At 42.9% G+C, this 25088-nt stretch overlaps 2 protein-coding genes across 3 annotated transcripts; one reads left to right on the top strand and one right to left on the bottom strand.

Moving 5' to 3' along the window:
• Positions 1-551: 551 nt before the first annotated feature.
• Pttg1 (PTTG1 regulator of sister chromatid separation, securin) lies at positions 552-6343 on the bottom strand. 2 transcript variants are annotated; one of them, XM_034506524.2, is made up of 6 exons: positions 6259-6343; positions 5612-5710; positions 4605-4783; positions 2764-2857; positions 1351-1509; positions 552-707 (listed from the first exon to the last, which is right to left on the bottom strand). In XM_034506524.2, exons 2-6 carry the CDS (start codon positions 5697-5699, stop codon positions 628-630), a joined length of 600 nt encoding a protein of 199 aa, XP_034362415.1. In that variant the 5' UTR covers positions 5700-5710; positions 6259-6343; the 3' UTR covers positions 552-627. The 2 variants fall into 2 exon arrangements, with proteins under 2 accessions (XP_034362415.1, XP_076793141.1); XM_076937026.1 differs by having other exon boundaries at positions 5612-5723; positions 6259-6336.
• Positions 6344-10439: 4096 nt separating this feature from the next.
• Slu7 (spliceosome associated SLU7) lies at positions 10440-24518 on the top strand. The gene is made up of 16 exons (XM_034507156.2): positions 10440-10544; positions 13628-13813; positions 14408-14561; positions 15107-15187; positions 15457-15621; positions 16969-17037; positions 18494-18541; positions 18721-18852; positions 19098-19195; positions 19318-19385; positions 19835-19974; positions 20673-20834; positions 22328-22432; positions 22825-22893; positions 22996-23109; positions 23855-24518. Exons 2-16 carry the CDS (start codon positions 13644-13646, stop codon positions 24032-24034), a joined length of 1755 nt encoding a protein of 584 aa, XP_034363047.1. The 5' UTR covers positions 10440-10544; positions 13628-13643; the 3' UTR covers positions 24035-24518.
• The last annotated feature ends 570 nt before the right edge of the window (positions 24519-25088 follow it).

The following is a 25088-nucleotide window of genomic DNA, read 5'->3' as shown; positions in this document are numbered from 1 at the left end:
ACTGAATCACACTCTGTCTGGTCTCCATTCCTCGAATCCGTCCTCACTCTCTCTTGCTGAACCCTGACCCGAACCAGAGTGGCAGCTTGGGCCGGGAAACCGTGGCCATCAATTGTGGAGTGGAGAGGGCCGCAACATTTTTGGCGGCCCAAAGTGGGGCAACTCGGGCCTCAACAGCTTATCAAATACTTATGTCCACGATTGGATACACAACCAATTCCTCTACGTGGGAAGTGAACCCTACCATAAGTAAATTATCTGCTGTGATCATCGAAGTATCTAACTAGAGAGCCCAAGGAGACTGGGTGCTCAGAAGGTTTAGTGCCTTTCAAATTCTGGTTACTAAATACTAAAGTTATTAGAACTAAACGAAGCTGGTGATAAAGAATGCCTGACAATGAATACTTAATGAGCTGGAAGTGACTCTTCTAATTAAGAGACATAGTAACTGTCACTAGTTAACAGCCACGAAAAGGCAACAAAGTACACGACGAAGGGTATACACAAAAACTGTGGTTTCCTAATGCCAAGGAATACCAATCACACGTTGGTAAGTATTCACGTTCTGAACATATGCACAAATGCTTTATTAATACTACATATATAAACTATAAAGGAGTAAGAGGCTTAAATATCTGCATCGTAACAAACAGGCGGCAATTCAATATCCAGACTGGAGAAGGCACTGGAAGGAGACTGTGGCAGATCTGGAGGAAGAGGAATCTCTCATTACATTCTGCACTTCCTTTATAGCAATTATCCATAACAAACATCATAGTTTCATTCTACATTCATCTAGTGAATCTCACACACACACACACACACACACACACATGCAGATTTCCTAAATGCGGCGGCAGGAGCAGTGGCCTCCGAACTGACCCTCATCAAGAAACAGGTCTTTAAAATATGCAAAGCTTCTTGTTCTCTCAAGCATAAAGTCTCACTAATTCATAAAATCTGACTGGCAACCCACCTCACCAGCACAAGCAGGAGGCACTTCTGACCACCATTTCCAACTAAAGCCTTAAGCTTTCAGCGGTGACAGGTTACTGTTGGTCTACACTGGTCCCCTGGCAGCCATGGATGGAAAAGTCTCAGTTACTATAGACTTCAACTCATAGCCTAAGAAGCTATGTGCTTAACTTCATCCTCTGGTATCATCAAAGGCTGACCAGGGTTCCAGAAAACCTTCTTTTGGGACTCAACCATAATGACCAAGAAAAGTTATTCTAAATTCTGCCCCTGTATTCCAAAGCTACACACAGGTTCACCCGCACAACTCTGTCCCTACAACACATGTCATGTAGGAAGTTGATTACAGCCTGTCGAGAGGCCACTGGCCCATACCAGACTCCCATGGTAGAAAGGGTGTCTTCAGAGGAGTAGGGGGGTCCAGGTGCGGCAGCTGCTCAAGCCCTCTGTCTTCATTCAGGATCAGGAGAGGCACTCCATTCAAGGGGAGAAGTGAGATCTGGTGCTCCTCAGGCACGTCAAAACTCTCAAAATCTGTCACCAAGGGAAGGCAAGCATCAGGGTAGTGCTCCCTCGGCCCAGTGAAGCACAGTAAGTCAACCTATGCTTCGCCACGATTCATTTAGAAAATAGAGCCAAGTTAACAACAGCCGGTTAGATAATAAAGTTACTGCCCGAACATAATTATTGCTTTTGCCATACTTGGGAAAAAGTATAATCTTAACAGCCCAGCTCTTAAACACTCTTTAATAGGCTCTGTGATGCAAGTATCATGGTGGTACGTAGCTATAATCGGAGCATGTGGGAGGGTGAGCAAGGAGCATCGTCGTGAGTTCAAAACCACACTGAACGGCAGAGCAGGTCCCCATTCCCTGTAATGGGGAATTACAAAGATCCTGTAATAAAATGAGAACTTCTGTACACAAAAAATATGAGCATACTGATGTCACAGAAAAGGGATTTATAATGATCTGAGCTGCAAGCCAAGCTGGGTTTTGTTGTTGTTGTTGTTTTTCCTGGAAGACAGTTTTCATCTGAAAGACAAACTGCACTCAAGAGAATGCACTTGTCCATACTCTCTCAAGGAATGAGGGAAGTCTATTCAGGAAAAATGTTGTCACCAATGACAGAATTCAGAAACAAGTTTAGAATTATGAACACTCACATGCAATAGCATGACATTAATTTGAAATTTTATATTACATTACTTTATACTTGGCCTTTTTGTTTTTGGTTTGTTTGTTTGAGACAGGGTCTCTCTACATAACCCCGGTTGGCCTTGAACTCAAGAGATCTGCCTGCGTCTGCCTGGGACTAAAAGGCATGCACGCCCAAGCCCAGCTACACTTGGCCCTTTCTGATGACATCAGAGGTGATATCAAACAATGCACCATCATGGTTGCATAATGAGACACACAATAAAATGTTTCAACATTTGGGTATTCCATTTTTTTTTTTTTTTTTTTTTTTTTTTTTTTTTTTTTTGAGACAAGGTTCTCCTACAATAACCCTGGCTATCCTGGAACTTGCTCTGTAGATCATGCTGGCCTTGAATTCACACAATGACGACCTTGAACTTCTGATTTTTCCTCAACATCTTTGTTCCTATTCTCCCCAACTGAGGGCAATACCCTGGCAAGTGAGTCCATCTGAACAAGTCTATTTTTTTCAAAGTAACCTGGGTTCAGTCAGTCCAGACTCTAGGGCCACATATCACAGTCACATGGAGTCCAGTCTAAGAGAAATCTCAAATGGAGGGCCTGCCCATCATACCAAAGACACTATTACCTAGAGGATTGAAGGGGAAGAACTTTTCTATTTCTGGGTAGGCATCATCAGGAGCAGGGACACAGCCTTGTGTCTTAGTAGACTTCTCGGTGATCTAGAAAAACCCAAAAGAGTAAATGCTGTGAGAATGGAAGTCTCGCCCACCTGCATGGGTGCAGGAGACTGGATGGTCTCTTCAAATGATGACATCACGATTTAAAATTGGTCAATTCTGTGCTGTCTTCTAAGTCACAGTACTTAAGTTTTCAGGATTCAGTGTAAAGGTAAAGAGAGAACTGACTCCTGGAAGTTGTCCTCTGACACGCATATTATTATATATACCAACTCCACCCATGCACGCATGCACACACGCGCACACACAAAGGCACACACTAAAGATATGAAAAGATGGCTCTGTGGTTCAGAGCACTTGCTGCTCTTACAGAAGACCTAGGTTTAGTTCCCAGCATCCACAGGGTGTCTCACAGCTATCTGTAACTCCAGTCCAAAGGAAGCAACGTCTCATGTCCTCATAGTATGTAACATGGTACAATTACATACTATGATGGTTTGTATATGCTTGTCCCAGGGAGTGATGCTATTAGAAGGTGTGGCCTCACTGGAGTATGTGTGCCACTATGGACATGGGCTTTAAGATCCTTGTCCTAGCCGCCTTCAGATGACGATGTAGAACTCTCAGCTCCTCCTGCGCCATGCCTATCTGTACACTACCATGCTTCCCGAATTGATAATGGACTGAACCTCTGAACCTGTAAGCCAGCCCCAATTAAATGTCGTCCTTATAAGAGTTGCCTTGGTCATGGTGTCTGTTCACAGCAGTAAAACCCTATCCAACACAGGCGAACATCCAAACCCATAAATTAAAAGTATTCTTTAAGTCAGACATTTCAGCAACTGTCCACATATATTATTAAGAATGCTGAGCAGGGTTAACGCAAAACGAATCAACTCAACAGATCAAACCTAGCAGTGGACAAACCAGGCTCGAGGTACCCCAGAATAGTAGCTAATCCTGAAAGTCACTTTTACCTTATTACAAGTGTAATTTTTCTGCCACTGTTACCTTATTTACTCAATTAATATTAACAAGTTTGTGTGCCTTAAATATATGGAATTACGAAGCAGCAGAACATAAAACATCCCAAGAATTACCAGGTAGACAATCAATAGCAGTAAGCCAAAACAGAAGACTGGGAGCGCTTGGTCTTATCCTGTCTATGTATGTCAGAATGGGGGGAGTGGGGAGAGGCGTGTAGTTCAGGCTAGCCTCCAACCAGCCCCTCCTCCGGCTACAGCCTCCCAAGTGCTGGGATTGCAAGCGTGTATCAAACCCAGCTAAGTACTTCACACATCTGTTACTCGGCCTCTAACCAACTGCTTCCTGGTACTGGTTATGAAGAACAGCGGAGGCAGTCAGCGTTCGCTATTCCTAAGAGCTGTGATCTCAAGATGCTGAGCAACCGGAAGTAGCACCGCCCGACCCTTCTCCATTTGTGGACCTCTGTTTACCTCTTATTCAGAGGAAGAAAGGCAGATGAGAAGTCTGTTTTTAAGCATCAGAAGTGCTACAATGGCGCACTCCGGTGGCTCAGAGGTTACGAGCATATGCTGCCCTTCCGAAGGAGCCAGACTCAGTTCCTAGCACCCGCGTAAGGCAGCTCACAACCGCTGCAACTCCGGTTCCAAAGTACCCAACGCCCTCTTCCGGCCTCCTTGGGTGCCTGCACACATGTAGTATTCATGTACACTGATACATATATACATGAATAAAAATAAGAATAAACTTTTTTTGTAAAGTGCTAACACATGTACAAGTATTCACGTTCATAGCCCACACTCACCTTTGTCACAGTCAAGGTTGGCTGTTTGGGTTGGAGGGGTTTACCAGCCTTCACTGGCTTTTCGGTAACTCTGTTGACAGTACCCAAAGCCTTTCTGCTGGCTTTAGGCAAGGCTGGAGCGTTGAACACTTTGCCAACTCGAGGCGCTGAAACCTGCAATTTCCTATCTAAGGCTTTGACTGTTAAAAAAAAAAAAAAAAAAAAAAAAAAAAAAAAAAAAAAAAAAAGGAAAATCATATTATGGACTCGGTGGGTAGGGTGAAGGAGCTTTCGGCCAAACTGGACAACCTGAATTCAATCCCCCAAACCCACATAGTATAAGGAGAACCAACTCTCACAGGTACCTCTGACCTCCACAGGCACACCATGGCATGTGTGAGCCCCCACATGAACACAAATAAAAGTAAGAAATATATTGCTCTTAAAGGTTAGGCCATATAAACGCCTCGTCAACTCAACTCAATTCTCACCCACAAACCTGTGCTTATTTTGGGCAGTGACTTAGCATTCTTATTTATTTATTTATTTATTTATTTATTTATTTATTTATTTTGGTTTTTCGTAGCCTTGGCTGTCCAGGAACTCACTAGCATTCTCACATAACCTCATTAAGACAAGAAGCATGAAGCCAGGCACCGTGGCAACATGACTTTAATCCCAGCACTTAGGAGGCAGAAGTAAGCGGATCTCTTGAGTTCAAGGCCAGCCTGATCTATATAGCAAATTTCAGGCCAGTTAAAGCTAATAATAATAATAATAATAATAATAGTAATAATCACTGCACTGGGCAGGTGGAGTCAAAAGGATCAGAAGTTCAAGACTACCCTAGGTTACATAGGGAACTAGAGACCAGTCTGAACTACACGACACTTTCTTCTAAAAATAAAAAGATAATAAGCAATGGAAATATACCAAACTTGACTTTTAATCAGCCACAAAGTACACTAAATGCCAGGGGCCATAATCCATTCACAACACCTGTGTATCTCAAGGCAATCAATACTTACCACCAGAGCCCAGCTTCAACCCATCCTTAGATGCCAAACAGCTGCCTGGCTCTTCATTATCCTTGTCAACAAAGATCAGAGTAGCCATCCTGGATTACTCTAAGGGAGAGACCTGCATATCACGATACCGGTATTGAGGAAGGCTGGAAGAACTAAGCGGTAACGGAAACCAAGCTTTACCCCAGGGGCACCTAAGCACAAAAATTTAGAAGTAGCCGGCGAAGTCAACAGGCTTAATCCAAATCTTAAATCCTCACGCCAGGGTCAAAAACACTAAACTCCTACAGAAATCAGTTGATGTTGGCACCCATCAAAACTGTCTCCAGCCTACAGTCTCAGCAATGGGGGGGGGGGGGGGGGGGGGGGGGAGAAGCCAAGAGGATCAGATGCTCAAGCTTGGTTTCTGCTACATAACAAGTTCAAGACCAGCCTGGGTTGCTTAAGACCCTGAAGTGGGTCGGGGAAGGGAAGAAGGAAACTGAAAACAGCTGTTATGGGTCGAGCACGCCAAGAGCGCCCGGGACGCCAGGCCGAGTGAAACTCTGGTCCCGAGCCTGCTTCAGCCTCTAGTCCCGGGTCTGCCCGCCCCGCCACCCCAAGTTCACCCAAGACACCCTAACCCACGACGCGATCACAACTAAACTCACCCAAGACTGAGCCACCAACGACCCCCGCACACCGCAGTTTAAAATACAACTCGCGTCTCAATTGGTCCACCCGAGAGGAGGCGGGGCCTAGGGACTGAGAACCAATGAGAGCAACCGAAGTTTTCAGCCACCGCCCCCCCCCCCGCGTCTATCGCCAAGGTATTAAAAAAAAAAAACGAATCATACATATTCCAAAACTCCCGTGAAAAGCTTTTTGTTTGCCACGACGTGGACCTGCGAAAAGGCCCAATAACAAAAACGTCGTTTTGTTCCTTTAAATTTTTTTTTTTTCGAGACAGGGTTTCTCTGTATAGCCCTGGCTGTCCTGGAACTCACTCTGTAGACCAGGCTGGCCTCGAACTCAGAAATCCGCCTCCCTCTGCCTCCCAAGTTTTGGGATTAAAGGCGTGTGCCACCACCGCCCGGCTATTCCTTTAAATTTTAAAGGCTTTTTTTTTTTTTTTTTTTTTTTTTTTGACAGGATTTCACCTGACTCAGACTGTCCTTGAACTCGCTATGCAGTGGATGGTGGATGACCTTTAACTCCCGATCCTACTTCCTATCTTCCAAGGACTAGGTTAGTGGCTGTGCCACTACTCCAGGCTTACTTTTATGGTTTTGACTTTTTTGAAATTGTCTCTTACTACGAGGCTCAGGCTTATCTGGAACTCACTAGCCCAGGCATGCTTCTGATTCCGGATCCTCCTGCCTCCTGCCTCAGTGCTGGAGAATAGTGTATTCTCTAGGGGGACAGACCTACACAGTAGGTACTGGAGTCTGGGAAGGCTAAAGGGGAATAAGTAGTACTAGAGACCAACATATGCACAAAACTTAACTAAAGAAGCCAAGAGGCTTAATCCAGACCTTAAATCTTCAAGATGGTTTGGGTCGGCCCATATCAAAACCTATTGGAGACTGGAGCGATGCCTGGCCAGTTAAGAGCACTTGCTGCTCTTGAAGAGAACCCTAGCTGTCCTGGAAATCACTATACACATCAGGCTGGCCTCTGCCTGACTTTGCCTCTTAAATAGTAGTTCATTTCTGCTTACTTTTTAGAAATTGTGGAAATTTGGCAATTTGAAGACAAAGAACGGAGATTATTTGAGAGGCCAGGCCTTCCCATTGAAATAAGCATTGTTAATAACATTGGAGCGTTCCCCTGCACCCTTTCTGCTATGTGTGTGATTACATTTAATTAGTATAAAAGTTCCTTAGTGTCCTTAACACTCCCTGCAGTAATGGGTCGACTCCTATGTCATTAATTTTGGGTATTCCTGAAAACACTCTACAGTTTCAGGATTGATAGTGGGATACTTGTGCTAGGATTTTCACCCATCCCCCTCCTGCTGAGCAGGTTCTTCGGTCAGCCTGTGAAGGCCTCAGCTCTATGGAGCCACAGGAGACGCCGATGTGTGAGTGCTGATGTGTGAGTGCTGGGTGGTAGATCAATAAAGCTTTCTATTAGGAATCAAATGGCAAACTGTCATATCGCTAGTCAAAAATCTCACATCTCATTCTCTGGGAGTCTTCCTCTCATTGTGGACACAAGGGGGCGCCTTTGTTTCCTCTGTGCCAACAGATTCTGTTTAGCTTGGGGATCTTGGCCTAATTCTATCCGAAGAGGTTCTTCGCCATGAACAGGGACACACACCTTTAATCCGAGCACTCTGGGAGGCTGAAGTAAAAGGATGTCTGTGAATTTGAGGCCAGACCAGTTTACATATTGCATTCATGTAGCTATAAAGACCACAGAGTGAGAACTTATCGCCAAAAGAAAAAAAGAAAGAAATATCCAAAGAGAAGTGGAGGATATAAATCTTGGTTTTGTGAAGTGGTATAGGCAAATATTTCGATGCTGATAAAATTTAAGAAATGTACACTTATTTTGAAAAGTCTCATATATATATATATATATATATACACACACACACACGCACATACACACACAAACACACACACAGGCAGAGAGAGAGAAAGAGAGAGAGAGAAATATGTAGCACTATAAAATGCAAGACCGCTTTTTATGTTTACAATTAAGAATTTCCAAGGCTAGGACTCTGTTAACAGTACTTAGCTAGCATACTGGACAAGCATAAATCCAGTGTGGTAGCAGACATGAGGATCAGAGGTTCAAAGTCGTTCTGTGCCATGTAGCAACTTCAAGCCCAACCTGAGAGAACAGAGAGAGAGGGAGAGGGGAGGGGACGTGATCGCTACCTCTAAGAAAGAAATCATGATCAGACTTATGTCAAAACACATTTTTTCCAGAGAAACTTTTGAGGCATGATGTTCTTAAGCAATCTTCTGAGGGGAGAGATACTTAAAAACTCAAAACAAGAAAGTGGCGAAACTGTTTTCCTAATGTCAACTAAACGACTGTTCATCCACAAAATAAAGGAATCAAATCTAAATTTAAGAGGAGAGAAAACATCTGAGGAATGGCTTTATAGCCATCAGTCCACGACGGAGGGAAAATGAGCATGCAACTGTCTAATAGAATTTCAACTTAAAAGGGGGTTGGAGGGAGACACATGTAAAGTGAGACAGGAAACAGCCAATACTAGGTTTAGACACTGGCAGTAGAGTAGAATCAAAAATTTTAAAAATCAGTAATCTGGGTAGATGCAAGAGCAGTTTGATGTAATTGCTTCACAGTCTGGCTTGAGAGGTATTCCCTACACAGAGCTACCCTCAGCACATCAGACAGGGATCTGTCTTACATCTCCTTAAATCTGTTTTCGAGCAAAGCGATGTTCCTAATAAATAAGTAACTCAAGCTTCCTTTAAATTCACTCAACAACTATTTATTGTATACTATGCTAATCACCAAAAGAAAGAGCCTAACTCTAGTTGAAGAATAAAGACAACAGACTCAGGCACGCACGCACACACGCGTGTCTATTCCCTGTTCCTTTTATCCCCTCAACCTGTTATTTTCTCTCTACATCTACTTCTGAATCTCGTTTCTTCATATGAAATCACCAGCACACAAAAGTCTTGCTTTAAAAAAATAATCCTGTATACATCCCCACAACTTCCACAAGAAAATTGTCTAATTCCTTGAGAGGTTGTCTTCCCCTCTCACCAACAGGAAGCTTTGCTTTCCCCCAGATCCACGGCAAGTGTAAATTATATCACCACCCTGTCTTTAAAAGGCCATGGTTTTCTGAGTGATGGCGCCCCTGTACCAGCTTTGTGGTCCCTACTTGTTACTGGGGAATAATGTACCTGGTTGGTAAACTTATAATACAGAGTCCTCAGCTAACACAAGTCTCTCCTAATCTAAGTTTTACAAAACCCATTCATCCAAAAATAATCCCCGCCTTCTTGGTCTCTCTTCTTGGGAAAAATTCCTTCTTGCCCGCTGAGTGAATCAGCTGAACTCTGCTCTTCCTTTAGCTGCCTTGAAAAATCAAAAGTACTTTACATTTCTAACTCCAGGCACTTCAAATTATTTAATAATAATAATAATAATAAAAACTATTACTTTGTGCTCTTTGACTGAAGTGGGGATGTTAGCTATCGTCCTGCGTACTTGAAGAGCAATTCACACTGGGCAAGTATAAATAACCACAAGAGAGCACAAAAGAAAAATTTCCAAGCAATGACTCAAGACAGCTCGTTCTTGCAGAGGCCCCCGGTTTGGTACTCATGCTGGTTCACAGTCATTTATCTGTATTTCCAGTTACAGATGATCTGGCACCGATGATATGCAAACTCACACACATAAAACAAAACATAAAATCTTGTTTGTTAAAGAAAAAAATCCACCCAAATCACCTATATTCTAGTGCTTTTTTTTTTTTAATATTTTCTATTTTATGAGGGATTTTTTTTTAAGTTTTTTGTTTGTTTGTTTGTTTGTTTGTTTGAGAAAGGGTCTTACTATGTCACTGGCCAGGAACTCAAAGATAAGCCTATCTCTGCTGGGACTAAGGCTTGTGCCATTACGCCGACCTTTGGAGCTTTTTCAGTAAACATTTTTGCTAAAATGCAGCTGTTCTAGAAACAAACAAACAAACAAACAAACAAACAAAAACAGTTCCCTGCGTGAAGCACAAAGCTGTACTGCCATCACTTCTCCGCAAGGTGTACTTGCGCGGACAACTCACTGGGTCAAAAAAAAAAAAAAAAAAAAAAAAAGAGCCAAGAGCTTGCGAGTGCGCATGTGGTTGATCTCCCGGAAGTTATAGCTGCGCTGCCGGAAGAAGGCAGGGAACCCGGAAGTAAACATCGGATCGCTTCGTTTCTGGCGGATGGTATTTAGTAGTCTGTGGCGGGACTGGGTAAGTTGGGGTTCCGAGATTGAGCAGAGGAACTGGGGACCTCGGGGAGCCAGTATCCCCTGCAGTGAGTCCTCGCGGTGATGAGCCGTCTTGGAACTGCGGACGCAGGAGGAGACTGTGGCCCAGTACGCAGGCGCTACCCTTGGGGCCAGCCGGGTGGGGGCTAAGTCCTCAAGGAAAGAGTCCTGGTCACTGTGGACCGGACATCCTGAGCGGCCCGTACTTAAGCTGACCCCTCTGTCCCCAAAGGAATGCCTCTGAGGTTCAACTTTCTCCTTAGATGGAGATGATCTTATAATGTGAGGGTCAAATTAGAATGTCTGTATTGCCTTGGTGTTAATGTTCTAACTCGGAGAGAGTAGGACCCTCTGTAGAAGAGCAGTGTAAACCTAAGGAGAAAACACTTCACTCTCTCTTAATCTTCAATGTGACAGACCTACACTCCAGTGTCTGTGGTTTGTAACATGAGTTAAAGGACCAACAGTAAAGTCAGGCTTGGGTTTGACATCTTGTTGTCTGAAGGTATTAGCCTTCCTAAACTTGTTTCCTCGCCATAAAATAGGGTTGTTGTAAAGATTTGATGACAGTCTGCATGGTAAATTAAAGAAATGCTAATTGTTAAAATGAAGACGATTGCATTTATGAATGTCCTCGTTTGCCTCCTAGTATACTTAAGCTATCACCGATTTCTAACACTTCTGTGTTTTATTTTTAAGTCTATTTTATTTTAGCCGTGGGTATACGTAGGTGGGTGGGGTTTTGTCCTTGTAAGAACGTGTACAGGCTTGGAATCCCTGTAGAGTTAGGAACAGTTGTGAGCCACCTCATATAGACGCTAAGAACTGAGCTCTGGTTTTCTACAGGAGCAGTAGGTGAACCATCTCACCTGTCCCATACACAACATTCCATGGTGGCATATGCCTATAAAGCCAGTACTTGGGAGATGGAGGCAGACTCAGTTTCACAGGAAAGGCCTGGAGTTTAAGGCATGCTGTGGTCAGAGACATCCGAGTGTTCTAGATGCCATGTACACAGTTGGTTATGTAGATTTGAAGATCAAATGAAAATTCTGGAGCAGAGAAATTATATGGAACCCCAGTAGTGGAATACTGTTCCTCCTGAGTCTTGGAAACTGGTATTGTTGAGAGTGGTGAGCGAGGCTCTGTCTGCATCGTAAGGAGTCGGCCTCTAAATAAATATATACAAATAGATGAGCCTGCAGAGGAGTCGAGAACAGGAGAGGGGTTCATGGAAAAACAGGTAGCATGTTCTAGAAGCCAAGGAATAAGAATCTCTGACAAAGGAAGGCACATAACTGAAAGATGTGCATGGATTTAGCACGCTGACTTCAGTTAATGTAGTGATGACTTTCACTGGAATGGTTGGAAATGGAAGCAGAGTCAGTGACCAGGGCAGAGGTGTAAAAATAGACACACTAAGAATATAGGTGTGGGGGGGGGAAGAGAGAGAGAGACTGAGCCATCTATTTCTTTCTGACAAGGTCTCAAGTAGCGCCGTAAACTCTGTATAGCCAAGGGTGACCTTGAACTTCTGATCCTATATTCACATCCAGATTGCTAGATCACAGGTGTATACCACCATGCCTAGTTTTTGCCGCACTGGGAATCAAACTTGTGCATGCTAGGCTCCATCAACTGAGGCTTCATCCCCAGCCCCTGAACTCTGGTAATTGTTAAGGCATTGGGCCGTCAAGGGGAAGAGTGATGGGCTCTGAATTTTTTTGACTGTGGAAGAAACGTTTGAGACATGCAGGAGGTCTAATTTAAGAACATCTGTATGAACATCTTTGAAATTTTCTATACATAGCTTACTCTGTTTACAAATTGAAGTGTTGAGAAAATTAGTGCTAAGAGTACGTAAAGACCTTTTTTTTTTTTTCTTTTTGAGACAGGATCTTAATTATAGCCTTGGCTAGCTGCACATTCTTTATGTAGACCAACCTAGTTCCAGACTAGCATCCAACTCCCAAATTTCCAAGTGCTAGGATTAAGGTTGTATATTACAGTGCCCAGTTTGTAGAGCCTTTTGAGTAAGGGAAACCATTAGAACCAGTGAGATGGCTCAGCAGGCATTTTGCTGCCAACCTGATGACTGAGTTTGATCCCTGAGACCCATATGGTGATTGGGGGAGAACTGACTCCTACAAGTTGACCTCTGACGTCTGTAGTGATAATTTTGGAGTTTTGGTTTCTTAAAAAAAAAAAACATAGAAATGTTATAAGAATATGTTTTTGTTTTAACCCCAGGAGTAGGGCTGTGAGGCTGCTTCAAACTGTTGCAGCAGCTGACTGATTTCCTTTGTGCTCTAGCAGAGGCATGGTTTTGCCAGCAACTGCAGATAGTTTCTGCAATCATGTGACATTTGGAATTCCAGGGCTTTAGAAGGCATATAAATGCTAGAGCCCCGAGAAGTGGGTGGGTCGTTAGTTGTTGGGGGTTGTTGACTGTTAGTGGTCGAGGTTTGTTAGGTAATCATGTGCAAAGAAGAAACAAGAAGAAAAAGAAATCAGATATCCTGACAGCAAAGATCAAACTTGCCCCCAAGGAACTCGATGCCCCAATTAGCAGAAAGTAGGCTGATGATAACATCTCCCCCTTTCTGACCCAGGACTTTATTCACGGATCTCTTTCCTTTCTTCTCTGTCCTTTTCTCTCTTTTATCTAGTGTTAGGGAGCTGAAAGGGTGAAAGAAAGGGGCTGGAGAAGGGTGGAAGAGAGAAGACCCCACAGAGTAGCCAGATCAGCCACAGACCTCCCCATACGTTCCATGGCATACTCTTCCCCAGCAAAAAACAAATAAAATGTAATTTTAAAAATGTAAAGAAACCCTCCTTTGTAAGCACTTTGAAAGAATAAGAACACAGGAGACTGGAGAATGCTGTTTAGTGCAGCAAGGATCCAGTTTTGATCACAGCCACAAAAAGTTTGAGAAGAGGGAGAAAAAAAAGTGTAAGCAAGAGAGACCCTGGTAACGCTCACAGTGTATTGCTCAGGCACGGTTCAGTAGTCTCAGAGGGTATATTTCAGAAGGCCTCCGTTACTGTAAAAACTTCCTTTTTTAGAGGGCATTGGTTTATCATGGCGGCGGCAGCTGTGGATCCAGTTAGTGCCACGCCCATGACGGGATCAAAGGATATGAGTTTGGAGGAGCCAAAAAAGATGACCAGAGAGGACTGGAGGAAAAAGAAGGAGCTAGAAGAACAGAGAAAACTGGGCAATGCTCCTGCAGAAGTCGATGAAGAGGGAAAGTAAGTCTTGTCTTGCATGATCTGCTTAAATCCATCCCCAGGTCATCAGGCTTCTACCCTTTGCTTTGGCAGGAGACTATCCTTTACTATTTTCAGAATTTGTATATTTGTATTCTTTTTGGTTTTCTCAAACTCATACATATATAGTTTAGTAGACAAATGATACCAAACAGCTCATAATGAGTAGCAATTGTTCTTTTTTACCTTTTTTCAGTCCCCAACCTAGTGGCTACTTTTACATGCTCTTGTTTTGAAATTTTTACATCTCTGAATAATAATGCCTCTATGATTGTCTTAATCAGTTGGGGCTGTGGGCACTAGTTTGACTTTCAGCTCTGATGGATGGAGCTTCCTAACCTCTTCCTCTGTCTCCTTCCAGTTGTACCATCAATCTCCACATCTCTATAAGAAAGTTCCTCAGTGTTGTATAACGTACATCTTTACTCTTAGTTCCGTTAATGGAAATAGCAACCATCTTCCCTCTCCCATTCCACTGCAGGATTGCTGTTCTTAGCCTCTGTGCCCACTATCTTTGTGGTTAAAATGCCATTTTCAAACTTTCTTCTTCACAATTTCACTTAAACTTTATTACAGAGATATCAACCCTCATATTCCTCAGTATATTTCCTCGGTTCCATGGTACATTGATCCATCAAAAAGACCCACTTTAAAGCACCAGAGACCACAGCCAGAGAAACAGAAGCAATTCAGTTCATCTGGGGAATGGTACAAGAGAGGCGTAAAGGAGGTATGTGGCAACCCGGGTGTTGTTTTCCCGGTGAATTTTTTTGTTTGTTTGTTTTTTGTTGGGGTGTGTGTGTGTGTGTGTGTGTGTGTGAAGAACTTTTAATGTGATGCTGTTTAAAGTAGGAAGGTATTGTGTGGCCCTGGTGTTGAAATTCACAGTGTTAGTTACAGTCTTTTCTTAAATACATTTTATATTATTGAAACCCTTAAACTTGGTCATCTCAGAGCACGAAGGCTACCTGGTCTTCCTGTTTTTTTTAAGATTTATTTATTTTGTATGCAGCATACAGTATATGCCTACATGCCAGAAAAGGGCACCAGATCTCATTACAGATGGTTGTGAGCCACCATGTGATTGCTGGGAATTGAACTCAGGACCTCTGGAACAGCAAGACAGTGCCCTTAACCTCTGAGCCATCTCTCCAGCCCCTGGTCTTCCTTTTAACAAATAAAGTCTTTCAGTAGACAAGACAATGAGAGCCAAAGTTACTCATAAATGACTCTGATAAATAAGATGTCTGTTTGTTCTTTTCTGTCCTTGAACAGAATTCTATAACTACCAAGTACCGCAAAGGTGCGTGTGAGAACTGTGGAGCCATGACACACAAGAGGAAAGATTGCTTTGAGGTAAGTTCACTCAGAGCCTGCTGGGAAACCAGCAGCCAGCCTTTTGTTTTTCCCTTGTCAGAGAACTTCTGTTTCCTAAAACTATTTTAGAAAAATAAAAATTTGCATGAATTTAGTCTCGTATCGTCAAAGTTTCCTGCCCAAAGACTGCCTGGTAATTAAAGACACTAAAAATGCTACAGTGTGTCCACGCTGACTCTGTAAAAGTTGCAGGAAGTCTTCCTCTGTGCTTCAAGTTCTTAGGAAAAGATCTGCTGTCTGTCTTTCAGAGGCCAAGGCGGGTTGGAGCTAAATTCACAGGTACTAACATCGCTCCAGATGAGCACATACAGCCTCAGCTGATGTTTGACTATGATGGGAAGAGAGACCGCTGGAATGGCTACAATCCAGAAGAGCACATGAAAATTGTCGAGGAATACGCCAAAGTTGATCTGGTGAGCAGTTCCCTGCTTTCTACTTCCCTAGAGAAGATCCATTCTGCTGTGTGTCTATCCTGACAATGCTTTTGTGCATCTTAGGCGCTCTAAAGATGGTGCCATTTCTTATGGTTAGCATGTCTAATGCAGTGGTGTAAACAGTGTAATGGCCCTACTTGGCAGTAGTTTCTCTCTCTCTCTTTTTTTTTTTTTTTTTTTGAGACAGAGTCTTTCTATATAGTGCTGTCTTGGAACTTGCTATGGAGACCAGGCTGGCCTTGAACTCCTGCATCTGCCTCCCAAATGCTGTGATTAAAGACAAGTCCCACCACATCTGCCTGGCAGCAGTTTCTTAAGTCTTTTATTCTTTAGTCCCAGTGTGACCAAAGACACTAGATGTGTGAGAACAGACTGACATCCAAATCTTTCTGTATTTACTTGTTTGTATGTTTGTGATAGTCTCACTATGTAACCTGGCTTGCCTAGATCTCACTATGCAGATCGGGCTAGACTAAAACTCACAGAGATCTGCCTTCTGAGTGCTGGGATTAAAGAAAGGTGTACATCACCACAGACAGCTGATTTTGGCTTTTTTAAGTTCTGAAATCTTCATCACTAAGCTACAGCATGTCTCTAAGTGCTTTATAAGTTGTCTCACATCCCATGTAAGAGTAGATAACCTGCTTCAGAAAACTGAATTTTAATCTAACTTCAGTTTTTGGTTTTGGTTTTTTCTCAACAGCGATTCTACCTTTCTGTCTTCTTATCCAAATTCTTTCAGAACAGTAGTCTATTCTGTTGTCTTTTCTTTTTTTTTTTTTTTTTAAGGAATTACAAACTCTATTTAAAGCTCATGAGTTATTGTTTTGGGGGTCAGCTTCTATTTTTTGTTGTCATTTTTAAGGGTAACTTGTAACTCCAGTGTATCCAAGGATGATTCTGAGCCTCTGCCTCCTATGTACTAGGAATATGGACATGTGCCACTATGCCTGGCAAAATCATGGGACAGCATATAAACATCTAGATGTCATGTTTCACGCTAAGCATTCTAACCCTTCCAGAGATTAGTCAGCCAGTCACTGGGCATCAGCAGCGTCTGCCACTGTTGTCAGGACTCTCTCTGCAGTTTACATCATCTTGTTCATACAAGAAGCTAACGCTATAAGCCTGCCCTTCCTTTCTTCTCCTTCTCCTCCTTCTCATCTTCTTCCTCTTCTTCCTCTTTTCCTCCTCCTCTTTTTTTAAGACCAGATATTCTACAGCTAGCTCTAAGGACCATTTCTGCTTTAATTACCTGCTTTAAGTATATACAATCCAAGTAGCCATCTAAATGTTGTAAGTAAATTTAAATGTCTTTATTTTTAGGCAAAACGAACATTGAAAGCACAGAAACTGCAAGAAGAGTTGGCCTCTGGAAAATTAGTCGAGCAAGCTGTAAGTAAAGATACAAGATATTCAAGCAAAATATTCGGATTCTTTCAAACAGTGGTTCTCAGTCTGTGAGTCATGACCCCTTTTGAAGTCAAACAACTGGTTCACGGGGATCATCTAAGACCATTGGAAAACACAGATATTTATGTTATGATTCATAACAGTAGAAAAAGTGCAGTGATAAGTTGGCAACAAGCAATTTTATGGTTTGGGGTCACCACAGCGTGAGGAACTGTATTAAAGGATCACAGTGTTAGGAAGGTTGGGAACACTGCATAAAACAATGAAATGGAACTTAAAACCAGAATTCATGTTATATGTCTCTAGTTAGGACAGATCTGAACTTCCTGTCTCCATCTGAGCACTGGAAGAGTGCACTGCATACACACATGCTTCTCTCTTAAAATGGTGTTTGTTCAGACCTCATCGACAGTATTCACTATCATATATTTCAATGATATATGAAAAAGAATAGAGGGCCACCATAGAAAAAGACCCATAAACTCATGGTGTTTTTGGTTTGTTTGGTTTTTTTTCTTTTTACTTTTTTGCATATGTGCTGTGTTGAGGTTTGAACCTAGGTTGCAGACATTCTGACAGCATTTTCTATTTGAACTTGATTTTTAAAAAACTAGTGAGGTTTGGGCCAGTGAGCTGGCTCAGTGGGAAAGGGCACTTGCCATGCAAGCTTGGCAGCTCTGGTCTGAGCTGCAGAACCCGCTTGAAGGGGGCAGGAGAGAACTGACCTGATGGAGTTGTCCGCTGACCACCACATGTGCACAGTGGCATGTGCTGACCCAATAAGAAATAGAACGGTGCTGGTCGGGTTTAATGCGTGCGATACACTAAAGCCTAAACCAAATGGGCATGAGTACATCCTGACTTCTTTAGTCATCTCAGTCTTCCTGTTACTTTGTATGATTATAATCCTGTACCAGGAGGCTGGAGAGGTGGCTTAGTGGTTAAGAGCACCTGCTGCTCCTGCAGAACACTTACGTTCCATTCCTGGCACACACATCAGGCAGCTTACAGCTGTCTGAGATCCCAGCTCCAAGCAATTCAGTGTTCTGACCTCCAAGGGAACACACACACATGTGCATGCATACCCACAGACTCATACATATAAAAGACATTCTACATCACTAAAGTCTATTTGGTTTCTGGTTTTGTAGACACTAATAAAATTAATTGTTCACAATATCATTCTTGTGTCAGAATATATGTGCTTGGGACAGGTGAAAAATATGACAGCATGTTGAGTTGAAATAACCAGCCAACCTTCCCCTCCTTTCTCCCTCTCTTTCTTCAGTGCCAGGGATTAAACTCAGGGGTCTGGTGCATGCTAGGCACACACTGAATCACTCACCTATACCCATTTTTATTATGTTTTTTAAATGCTTAGTAATCTGTAAATTAAATGAAAAGGATTTACAGTTGTTTTCCTTCTTTCCCGATGCAGAATTCTCCAAAACACCAGTGGGGAGAAGAGGAACCCAATTCTCAGATGGTAATGTATGCTTGTCGTCTCTGGCTGCATGCTCTCACTAGTTTCACTAGCTTGTAATAATCGTGGTCATAATAATAGCTTTAAGTCACACAATAAGCCTTTGTTTAAAAGGGAAAGAAAACAAGACCACAGTGCTGTGTCTTTCTGCTTAGTTTTCTCGTCCCCAACTCTTCTTTTAGGAAAAGGATCATAACAGTGAAGATGAGGATGAAGACAAGTATGCAGATGATATTGACATGCCTGGGCAGAATTTCGACTCTAAGAGACGCATTACTGTTCGGAATCTCAGGATTCGTGAAGATATTGCGAAAGTAAGTCACGTCTGCCTGACCTGCAGCTCTGACAGATAGTGGTTCTGCACTTACCCCACTTGTGCAGTGTCTGTGTACGGATTGATTAGTGTCATTAGAGGCACTCTGAAGGACAGCAGCGTCTGCTTCTCCCTGTACAGGACGTACACGGATGCTTAGTCAGTCAGAGCATACGCTTCTGTCCAGCTAAGCCCTTTCTTGCTATAAATCGGTGTTAACTCAGTCTTTAAATATTTTTCTTTCAGTATTTGAGAAATTTAGATCCAAATTCTGCCTATTATGATCCAAAAACTAGAGCGATGAGAGAGAATCCTTACGCCAATGCAGGAAAGAATCCAGATGAGTAAGTGTCCAGTTAAACTATGGACTTCAGTGTAAAGGGGCCGATGCTTTCTAATTTGATTCTGTAAATGAGTTTTTCTTAAAGCAATCTCTAAGACATCTTTTTAACAACTGTGCTTTCAGAGTGAGCTACGCTGGAGATAACTTTGTTCGATACACAGGCGATACCATCTCAATGGCTCAAACACAATGTAAGTGTTTGCTCTGTTCCAAGGCCTTTTATGTAGACTTTAGGGATGAGGACCAGCAAGATGGCTCAGGATGCCTGCCATCAGGCTTGACGACCAGAGCTCTGTCCCCAGCATCCACATAGTAAATCAAGAGAAGTGAGTTGTCTTCTGACCTCTCGTGTGTTTTATGGCACAAACATTTGCATACATAGATAAATAAATGTAAAAAGGGAAATTGGGAATTATAAAACAGGCATGGTGGCATATATCTATGACCCTACTGCTTGGGAGACCAAGGCAGGAAGATTGCCACATGCTAGAGGAAACTGTCTCAGAAAAAGCCAGCAGGCAAGAAAGGAAAGAGGGAGAGTTGATGGGAGAGGCTCTGTGAGCAGCTACTTAAAGCTTGCTTTAAAAAAGTGAAACCACAGTGAGCTATCAACTCATTGAGAATCTTTGAATTACTCTAGTGTTTGCTTGGGAAGCCTACGACAAGGGGTCTGAAGTGCATCTCCAGGCAGATCCTACAAAACTAGAGTTGCTGTATAAGTCCTTCAAAGTCAAAAAAGAAGACTTCAAAGAGCAGCAGAAGGAGAGCATCCTGGAAAAGGTACCGCTAAGAAACAGCTTTACTTACTGCATAAGATGTGGTACCAAGAGCCCCTTTTAACCCATGAGGCCTGGTCCTGTCCTTCTGCCAACTCATTTGGTACAGATTTTTGCATCAATCACAACCCTCCAAGATGGAGTGCTTAAGATAAATGCCTATTCTTTCTCACACATTGTTACGGCAGTGGGTCCCCTGAAACAGGACTGCTCACATCTGCATCACAGAGCACTGCTTTCTTATATCCTAGCCCAGCATTCTAAAATGCTTTCTAAGGGTTACAAGGCAAGGAACGAAATGTATATCCCTGTGCACAAAACACACCTTTGATTTCATAGCATTTACTAGCTTTCCATTGGTGGAGGAAGTAACACAGTCACATCCAGACTCCAGAGATGGAAAAATCGGCTCCATCTCTTGATAGGAAAGCCAGTAAAGTTGTGAGGCAAAGGATATCAGATAAGCACCTCCCAAAAAATGTATGGCCATCTTGAAACTACCTCACTTGCCAGGTAGCTAACAAGGGAAACATCTTATTTACTGGGAAGCACTGGTGATGCCTTTCACGGTTTCCTTAGGAAAGCTAGTAAAAAACAATCAAGCAAACAAAACAAAAAGTGTATTTATTGTCATTGAAAATAAGCCCGTCCATAAAAATTTGATATAAAAGTTTGGTTATAAAATGCTCAATGTTCTTTTAGTACGGTGGCCAAGAACACCTAGATGCTCCTCCAGCTGAGCTGCTCTTAGCCCAGACAGAAGACTATGTGGAGTACTCCAGGCATGGAACGGTCATTAAAGGCCAGGAGCGGGCTGTCGCCTGCTCCAAGTACGAGGAAGACGTGAAGATCAACAACCACACGGTCAGTGCTCGGCTCTGTGCTGTTTCTCACAGAACTTCATGGTTGACCATTGATTTCTCTTTGTTGTTGTTGACATCTTACCTTTGCTTTATGATTTTTTTTTTCTGAAAGTGAGAAAAAAATACTCCTGTATTTATCTGCATGCTTACCCAGAATCAAAACTTTTTTTTGTTTCTTAAACCATTTATACTTTGTCTGGGTTTGAGTGTACATTAGGATGTACGTAAGCACACATGGATGTTTTGTTTACTAATGTTTGGCAGAAATATTTGGAAATTGCAGATATGACATTACACTCAAACGCGTTATCATACATCTTCTACAAATTACAACTCTGGATAGCCCTGCAGCCGTGTGCCTCAGAAAACCGACATTGACTTGTGAATGCCTTTAGCCTCACTCAGGTGGTAGTGTGCACGCGTGTGCAGAGGTTAAGTTAGAGTTGATTTTCTCCTTCCACTTTTGCATGCGTTCCAGGAATCCACTCAGGCCCTTCAGCCTTGTGCAGTGAGCACATTACCCTCTGCTCTTTCCCTGAGTTAAGCCTGTATTGATCATTTGTTAGCGGTTGTCTCTTTTCCTATTTATTTTCAAGAGAGTGGTCATTGAGCAGATCTGGCATGGAAACTGTCCCATGCTACATCGGCTGTTCCCTGCAGGCCTGAAAACAAGAATTCAGGTCCAAAGCCCAGATTAAGTAGAACCTAGACTTTTTGGCAAGAATGTATAGTAGATGATAGTGTGTTCCTTTGTGCAGTAGTACGTCATAAAGCATATTTCTATGTATATGTATTTTTGGCCCTGGGGATTAAACCCAGGGCCTCATATATAATTAGCCATATCCTGCCGCTGAGCTACAATCTTGACCCCATTTGTTGTGAACCTAAACTAGCAAAACAGTTTTATGCATCAAGGATCAAAAACCTTCTAAACTGATGCTGTCCTGTGTAGAGTAGAATGAGCCAAACAGACCTTACGTAAGCACTGTCAGCATAATACAGTCTAACAAGGGTCAATGCTCTGTTCAGCAAAAGCCACTTATTAACAGTAAAAACTTAGGCTTCGAATGCTCCACACCTTAACTTAAGAGAAATCAAGTATGCTACATTCTTTCATAGACTTTTTTTGGGGAGGTTATGGAGTGGAAGTCAATTTTTTGAGACATGGTTTTACCCAGGCTGGCTCAAACTTGAATGTTCCTTCTTCTGCCTCCTGGATGCCGGGATTATAGGCACATGCCATCATGGCAGGACACGCCATCATGGCAGGCTCGGGCTTTTGAGAAGAGAACTTAGACTTTTATAATAAGCTACGGTGTCCAGCTTTCCAGCATTTGAAGTTGACCCACCCTCTGTCTCTATTTTGCCCAACAATGGAAGATTTTTCTCTGAAAATAAATTCAGGGTGGCTGCATCATTTTATACTCTATCAGCAAGATGGGAAAGCCTCTGATCCCAGGCTCTTTTCCAAATAACCTCTGTGTCTCTCTGCAGCACATCTGGGGATCTTACTGGAAAGAAGGCCGCTGGGGCTACAAATGCTGTCACTCTTTCTTTAAGTATTCCTATTGTACTGGAGAAGCTGGGAAGGAGAGTGTCGTAAGTATTACCCTCTAGCTTTTCTCTTTGTGGAGGAGATCAGTGAAGGGACAAGATGGGGTTTCATGTATGTATGGCTACCCGAGAAGTCACTCTGGCCAGCCGTGACCCTGAGCTTCTGACTGTACTGCCACCACCTGCCAGATGCTGAGGTTACACATGTGCTAAGGCCTTGTTGTGGGAAGTGCTAGGGATGGGGCCCAGGGCTTTGCAGACTAAGCAAGGACTCTACCAACCCAGCCACACCCCCAGCCCTTGTCCTCTAGTCCTTAAAGGTATAAGATAGACAAACCCTGCATAAATCATATCTTCTTGTGTTTCAAATTCTAACCTGTTCTTCAAATGATTAATAACTACAGTCTTCAACTCAAATTATATTTCTTTTCTCACAGAATTCAGAGGAATGTATTAATGATGCGACTGGAGAAGAGTCTGTGAAGAAACCTCAGACCCTCATGGAGGTCAGTGTGTGATCCCCTGCTCTGAATCACTGACTCCTGAGGCGGGTGTTGAAACCTATGCCAGAGCTCTGTATTCACATAACCTTTAATTCTCCTTGTCAGCTGCATCAGGAGAAACTAAAAGAGGAGAAGAAGAAGAAAAAGAAGAAGAAGAAACACCGAAAGAGCAGCTCTGACAGTGACGATGAGGAGAGGAAGCAGGAGAAACTGAAAAAGGTACTTTGTGACATTTCTTAATAAAAGTGACCAAAAGCAAGCCAAAGAGGGGGGGGGTGGGGCGGGGGGTGCTAATGCTGCCATGGCTGCCTGCCTGCAGAGTTTTGAAAATGGGGAGACTACCCAGAGTATGTGTTGTTTACCCAGGTCACATAAGTGGCAGTTGTGTGACTCTGACTGGGTCTGTGTCTGCCTGCCTGTGTGCATGTCTGTGTGTATGTCTGTGTGTATGTTTGTGTCTGTGCCTATTTGTGTGTGTGTGTGTGTGAGTGTGTGTGTGTGTGTGTGTGAGTGTGCCTATTTGTGTGTATGTACGTATCTGTGCCTATTTCTCTCTCTGTGTGTGTGTGTGTGTCTGTGCCTATTTGTGTGTGTCTGTGTCTCTGTGTGTGTGTACTCATGCAGAGGTCAGAGGAGAACTGGCAGGAGTTTGTTCTCTCCTTCCATCATGTGGACTGTGGAGATTAAACTGGCATCATCAGGCTTGGCAGCAGTTGCCTTTATGCACTGCGCCGTCTCACCAGCCCCTCAACAGAGTTTCTTTAGCTGATTAAAACATGAACATTTTGTGCTCTATGGAAAATATCAGATGAGCCAAATAGTAAGTGGTTGTTGTTTGACAGAGCAGGGCTGACTCCACTCTTCCAGATAGTGGGCTTTGGTAGAACACTTTCTCCTCCATGGGGTCCTTTGTGTTCCCGTGTGATGGAGATTCGTGGTGCTGAGTTTTCATGTCTCACCACAGGCACTGAATGCAGAGGAGGCTCGCCTTCTTCATGTGAAAGAGATCATGCAGATTGACGAGCGGAAGAGGCCCTACAACAGTGTATATGAAACCCGAGAGCCCACAGAAGAAGAAATGGAGGCCTACAGGATGAAACGGCAGAGGCCAGATGACCCCATGGCCTCTTTCCTAGGACAGTAACTCGTCAGGGTCACACACACACACAGCATGTCCTTCTCAGCTCCTTGCTGCCTATAGGTAGAAAATCTTTATCTGTCTTCTTGCTGCCTGACATTAATACATTTTTCTGAAGTCTCAAAGTCAGTCTCCTCAACAGTCAGGAAACAAAACAAGCAGAAAGAACATACAGTTGTGATTAGGGTTAGAATCGTCCATCCTAATTAATGATTTGGAAGGAGAGTTTGGCTCCTCCTCTCGAGTGTCTTGCAGAACCTGCCATGATGGCTCATCTTGTAACGCCAGCACTTGGGTGTAGTGGCATCATTAGTAATTTAACTCTGTAATTGCAGTTACAGCATTTGGTTTTGCCATCTAAGGTTTTTTTGATTTTAAACAACAAATATTCTACCTTCATCTGCATCACCAGAGGGAAATCTGCAGGGCATGTAAATATCTGTATCTCCCATAATCCTTATAATAAATATATTTTTCATTTGGTTGTTAAGTGTTGGATTTTCATACATGTCCTTATACCTTACATCTAAACTGCTTAGCTTTTAATGGTGAACATTGCTTCACACTTAGAAGTCACTTTTATGATATATGATGTGGTTTTTACTACTGTATCCTGATCTGTTTAATGTTACAAAACTAAAGGTAAAAAGATCTAAGACATCTAGTTACCTAGTCTGTGTACCCAGCAGGTATCATTTGATAAAAATAGAACAGAAAACCTTGAGGGTGAAGGTTCTTTAAAGAAAAAAGGATGGCTTCCGATGTACTCATGCCAATACTGTGGTCTTCAGCCTGCCTTGCCTAGAAGCACGGCAAAGACAATGCTGACACCGTTCCGCTGTGAGAGCATAGTCTGCATACACTGACTCAGCGTATGTGTTCCAAAGTGACTTCCAGGATACTGTGTGACGTCAGCATTTCAGACAGGCAGGAGAAAAGCAACAAGTACCTGGCTGTACGTGGTGTCAGCACTCAGACTGAGATTAAAACTGCAGTGTAGGCTTGGGAGATTGGCTCAATCAGAAAAGGGCTTATTTTGCAAGCATAAGGGTGTGAATTT

This window comes from Arvicanthis niloticus, chromosome 6 (assembly GCF_011762505.2).
Source record: "Arvicanthis niloticus isolate mArvNil1 chromosome 6, mArvNil1.pat.X, whole genome shotgun sequence".
Taxonomy (NCBI): domain Eukaryota; kingdom Metazoa; phylum Chordata; class Mammalia; order Rodentia; family Muridae; genus Arvicanthis; species Arvicanthis niloticus.
The sequence above is the reverse complement of the archived record's forward strand: the minus strand, read 5'-3'. Positions and strand labels throughout refer to the sequence as shown.

What these genes read in the sequence shown, in the direction of transcription:
- Pttg1 (XM_034506524.2), bottom strand. Translation starts at nt 5,699, where the DNA reads ATGGCTACTCTGATCTTTGTTGACAAGGATAATGAAGAGCCAGGCAGC. An exon ending in GTTGAAGCTGGGCTCTGGTG is followed by an intron (nt 4,784 to 5,611) that starts GTAAGTATTGAT and finishes TTTTTTTAACAG; the next exon opens with TCAAAGCCTTAGATAGGAAA. An exon ending in CAACCTTGACTGTGACAAAG is followed by an intron (nt 2,858 to 4,604) that starts GTGAGTGTGGGC and finishes GGGTTTTTCTAG; the next exon opens with ATCACCGAGAAGTCTACTAA.
- Slu7 (XM_034507156.2), top strand. Translation starts at nt 13,644, where the DNA reads ATGGCGGCGGCAGCTGTGGATCCAGTTAGTGCCACGCCCATGACGGGA. An exon ending in GAAGTCGATGAAGAGGGAAA is followed by an intron (nt 13,814 to 14,407) that starts GTAAGTCTTGTC and finishes ACTTTATTACAG; the next exon opens with AGATATCAACCCTCATATTC. An exon ending in AGGAACCCAATTCTCAGATG is followed by an intron (nt 18,542 to 18,720) that starts GTAATGTATGCT and finishes CTCTTCTTTTAG; the next exon opens with GAAAAGGATCATAACAGTGA.